Source organism: Anoplophora glabripennis, unplaced genomic scaffold, assembly GCF_000390285.2.
Source record: "Anoplophora glabripennis isolate ALB-LARVAE unplaced genomic scaffold, Agla_2.0 scaffold21, whole genome shotgun sequence".
In the NCBI taxonomy this organism is placed as follows: Eukaryota; Metazoa; Arthropoda; class Insecta; order Coleoptera; family Cerambycidae; genus Anoplophora; species Anoplophora glabripennis.
In genome coordinates this window covers 1,641,099-1,646,412 of record NW_019416454.1, presented here as the reverse complement: position 1 = coordinate 1,646,412, position 5,314 = coordinate 1,641,099, and the positions used below count along the sequence as shown (strand labels likewise).

Below are 5,314 nucleotides of genomic sequence, written 5' to 3'. Positions count from 1 at the left end.
GGGAGTGAGGGAGGAGAGAGAGGGGGAGGGGGGAGAGGGAGGGAGAGGGAGGGGGAGAGAGAGCTCAAATTCAAAATTTTAATTTGTGTAGTCAACATTAGAAGAAAAAAGTTTTTTATGATTGCATGTTCGGAAAAGCTTCATTTTCGAAATACAGGGTGTCGAATCTGAAAATATCTCTTAAGATCTCTTAGAATGCCAAAATTTGACTAATTGTAACTGTAGTTATTAAAGGCAAAAATCCACTGAATTGGTATGTCAACCAGTGACAAAGAAATTGGGAGTCACAATGACTAAAAACCCTAGAAATTCACTGTTGATAGTATTTTATTATTTTAACTTACATTACCATTACCGAGAACCTGAATAGTTCTAGTGTCTTTAGTATTACTCGTTCCACAAGAAAAGTTGATAGGATTTCTTTTTTTTTTTTAAATGCAATTTTAAATACAGTGTAATCATGAGAGATCCAAAAAATTCAATGATTTTTGCTTGAATATCTTGTTTTTTTCTTAGATGTTGCAAGAGTACAAATACAATATTTCTAAGTTAATAACTTTTTTAGATTTTACATAGATACATTTTAGATGATTACATTGTGATTAAAATCTAACTATAAACATTTGATAAACGAAAATAGTAAGTTAAAAGTAAGTATGAACTCAAAAACTGTCAGTTGTTTTTAGAAGTATGTACCTCTAGTCTAGGAGCTATTAGTAATTTCTGATGTCTCAAGTCACTGGTTGACATGTTTATATCTAAATTTAGCAAATTTTACATTTAATTAGATAAATAATTTGCCCAGGTTTCTTCACTCTATGTCAAACATCTTAAGAGATGGGTCAAACATGAAATTTTTTTAGACAATTTAACCACTATGTCGAAAACGAAGCATTTCTGGTTATCCTATATAGAATTTTTTTTCGTATTATGACCATTTGAATTCAAATTTTAAGTTTAAATCAATTTTAAACAACCCCAATAAATTTAGAAGGTATTATGCTAACTCAAATCAATTTTAAAAATTTGATGAAATCTGTTTTTTGACACCAACATCTAGGTATACTAAAAAACAACTACCCTGTGGACTAACGCTCTGTACAGTATTTAATTACACCCGCAATACCTAGCAAACATATTATCTTTACCCACATTAATTCATAATTATCTTTAAAAAATAATTAATTCAAATATTATTAATGGAGAAAAAAAACACCTGACGTATTGAAATAATTAAATAACGAAATTTTTCAAAGAAAATTTCTGTTTTCTTGTTTCTAACATCACCTATTTGGCAAAGATAAATTTAGACTTATTAATTTCTAAACGTGAAAAATTAAAAAAGTTCTTAATTCAAAAGACGACATGAATAATACAGGGTGTCCCGAAATTCATGCAACAAAATTTGCAAATTTTTCTTTCTTAAGACAAATTTAGGGGACCCATTGCGTTTTAGGAAACAAATATCAAGAGACAAAAAAAGTTTCTAAATTCAATGGCTTTCTAGCTAACTAATAATTAAAAAAAAATCAAATTTGCGAACAAATCTTTCTGGTTCCAAAGACAAGGGGGCCCACAAAAAAGTGTCTTAAGGGGGTTTCTCGCCAAAAAGCGTAGCACTGTGAGAATCCACGTGTCGTAAAACCCCTGTGTACCAAATTTAGTGACTCTCGTACAACATGGTTTTGAGATATAAAAAAGACTTCTAAGGAGCAGATTTCAGGGGGCTGTAACTCCGAAAGTGGGGGCCAGTTGGCAAAAAGAAAAAATACGGGTCCCCTAAATTTGTCTTAAGAATCTATGACAAAATTTTGTTGCATGAATTTCGGGACACCCTGGATAATAATGTCCGTTTGCATTGAAACAAATCAAGGACGATGTCATAGATTCAACAAGGGTGGTCACCCTGTATATACAAATCATTAAGAACAGAATGGGCAGTTAAAAATAAAAATTGAGAGAAAAACCTCCGAGTTTTCCCAAAATATAATTCTGAAAGTTTTATGGAATTTATGCATTGTTTTACGGATACATTGTACAGGTTGTTACAAATTACTAGGTTCACCCGTTAACTACATACTCTTTGGATTAAAATAATGGGACTTTTCTTATGTCACTTTTCATTTCGGATCTTAATTTTAAAAACACAGGATATCAAAATTAAAATTAAAAAATGATTTTTAATGATAACTCCGGTGATTGTAGAGATATTTATTTGAAATATAGCACATATTTTGATCTTAAGCCGGCACACTTTTCGTGTAAATTTGGTTTAAAATATCAAAGCGCGAACGGAGGGGATAGGGTTGTATTTTCTTTTGAGTACGCCTATGCTTTCCGAATGTTTTTTTAGATAAAGCGGCGTTTCATTCGATTTTTTTTCGCTCTTGTAAGATTTTGATTTGGCGACTCGTTTACAAGGGTATTGTAACTCTTTTGGATACGCGACACCGAAAAAAGTGACATAAGAAAAGTCCCATTATTGTAGTCCAAAGAATACTACTAATTTGTAACACTTTGTGTAATTATATGAAAATTTAATGAGAGGAAGTGACGATTTCAATTATTGGCGTTTCGGACAAGTTTTGGATTAAAATAAAAATACAATTTCTTCCAATACCATTAAATAAAAAAATTATCCCCGATTGACCCAGAATTCAGAAGTTTAACCATTTTTTTCAGCCCCGTTAATATTCCTTCGCATGAAATCCCCTAATCTGATCCACGAATATAATAACACAGTTAAAAATATCCTCGGATAACATCTAACGGCTAAAAAACCCTTTACCTTTATAAAAATTATTCACAGCTCCCGTCGTACTTATCGAGCTCTGCGTCTGATGTGAGACGCTCGAGTTGAAGCCGAAATCCCTGGACACGGTGATGTGCAGCTTATCCTTGGTGCTATCTATGATCTTTTTCGCCTCTTTCAGCGACATCACGTCGTTGCAGTTCGTGTTGTTCAATTTCGTTAAGAAATCGCCCACCTCCAGGACTTGGTTCGTGTTTATCAGCTGATCTCTGGCCTTGGAGGAGATCTCCTTGATGAATAGCTTACAGCCGAGCACGATGCCGAAGTCTGCAAGGCGATTTGGGGGAGTTTTTTTTTATTAAAGATCAACATTGTGGCGTGGCAAATTTTAAATGATTTTATATGAAAAAAAACGCTACAGTATAAGAAATGTTCCTGGTTTAAAAGATAAGCTTTGATGAATTATATTTAATATTTATTACCCAAATATTCCTTTCAGAAGTTTAAAAAAAAGTTTTATAATAAATTTAATTGACAGTTTTTTGCAAATGACAGTTTAATTATAGAGGGTGCCCCAAAAAGACACGAACCTCCCGACAATTTTTCAGAATTGAGTCCTTACACTAGGAAATATGGAGTTGGACGCGACTTTTTGTTTCGGCAAGCTGAATTTATCACTATAGATGCTAAATATTATGTACAATAACATATTAGTTTACACAGTCATAAAAATGGGGGGAAGATTGTTTACAGGCTGGCTAATTGTATAATTTTTACGTAAATTCACGTTTTTCGCTTATAACTTTTTTCCGTTCATATTCACGAGAAAACAGTAAAGTACATTTTTTTCATCTTCAAAAGACCTACAAAACTAGCCCTCGAGCGTAAAAAAATATTGATTAGATCAAAAGTTATAAACAGAAGAAATTTATTAATGACTTTTGAATTAAACATTTATAAGCTGCGGTATTATTACCAGACGTTTTGGCATCGTACCCTCTCATTCCTTATCTCTGACTAATAACTCACACGAAATCTGGAATCTCTAAGTTGAATAGTTTACAAGTTTTGGCCTTATAAACAAATTAACTGATTATTAGTCTGGACGATCCCGAGTTTCTTCCACAATCGCACTGATTTTTTTCATGGTAGATTTCATAATAATACATTGAAATCTATCACTTTTTTTAAATTTCAAATTTGCAACCTGGAAAGTTTTTTTATTTTTTAACCTTAGTTGCAAAATGAAATATACGACGCACGCGCGTGATATAGTTATATATTATTACATATTCGGAAAGCTTATGAGAAGAGCTTTAAGTTAAAAAAAAATCGTCAAGATTCGTTGAAAAACAACGGAGTTACAGACTGTNTAGAGAGCGGACAATGTGTGTCTTTAACCCGAAGAATAGGTCAAATTTTGGTAGAGATGTGTACGCGTTCAAAAATGTATTGTGTATAAACTATGCAAAATATAATTATTATGTATAGCAAATATATCGTATTATCCTCGCGAAGATTTGTACCCTTTATTTAAAATCCATAAATCATGTGAACAGGTTAAATAACGAGAAAATAATTAAGTTAATTTAGTTCTAAAGAAATGAAATGACACTCGCGCCCATCTCTAGTCCATCCGTCGACATCGGTTGCGTTTATCGAATTCCTATTGGTCAGAATTCAAACTGCAGCCCTGTTATGAATGGAGCGTGAGTTGGACTATTCTATCATGTGCGTCGCCTGAGGTTATTCGTTACATTGACTCCTAATTTCCAATTAAAAGAACGACACTATTTTTAACCGAACTTTATTTAATAAATATGTAGTATACAATTTCTGATTTTCTAAATATTTTATAACGCCTAAAAATGTATGTACCGTGGAATTTTCGTGAATTATCACGTAAATTTCCGTTGCATACCCGACACGCCACTGCGTCATGGATAATGTATCTAGATTTATGAATGACATATCTATGTTCAAGGTTAAAGACACAAATTGTCCGCTCTCTGCTAATTATTAGTCTGGACGATCCCGAGGATCTTCCACAATCGCACGCACTGATTTTTTTCATGGTAGATTTCATAATAATACATTGAAATCTTATAATTTTTTTTTGTACTTTCAAATTTGCAAATTGGATTTTTCTTTTATTTTTTAACCTTAGTTGCAAAACGAAATATACGACGCACGAGCGTGATATAGTGATACAGGGTGTAACATAAAGGTTGGGAATAAATTAAACAGTGGATTTTTTATTTTAAAAAATAAATATTTGTCATATAAAATTATGCTCAACGGGTTTTCTTTTCCAAGCTACAGGGTGCTAAAAAATTTCAAAAAATTTAGTTTTTTAATATCATTTTCAATGCAAAAATCTTTTTTCAATGCCTATTTGACCATGTTCGGTGGCTGAGTCAAAGCGTACTTCATAATGCTTTTGTTATTTTTATATTCCTCTGTTAGCAGTGGGATAAAATGGTATTTACAAAAGTTTTATTTACGGAAAAATTACAAGAGCTAGAAATAAAACGCAAGAGGGTAATTTTGTTTAAAATAAAA

The 5,314-nt window shown here is 32.2% G+C and overlaps 1 protein-coding gene across 5 annotated transcripts in view; it reads right to left on the bottom strand.

Annotated features, from left to right (window-relative positions):
* The window catches only part of LOC108906087 (tight junction protein ZO-1), a 159,678-nt gene that overhangs the window by 33,427 nt on the left and 120,937 nt on the right, over positions 1-5,314 (bottom strand). For all 5 annotated transcript variants that reach the window (XM_018709266.1, XM_018709272.2, XM_018709240.1 and 2 more), the window contains exon 4: positions 2,789-3,079. In XM_018709266.1, coding sequence (XP_018564782.1) covers positions 2,789-3,079 — 291 coding nt within the window. The remainder of the gene's footprint in view (positions 1-2,788; positions 3,080-5,314) is intronic.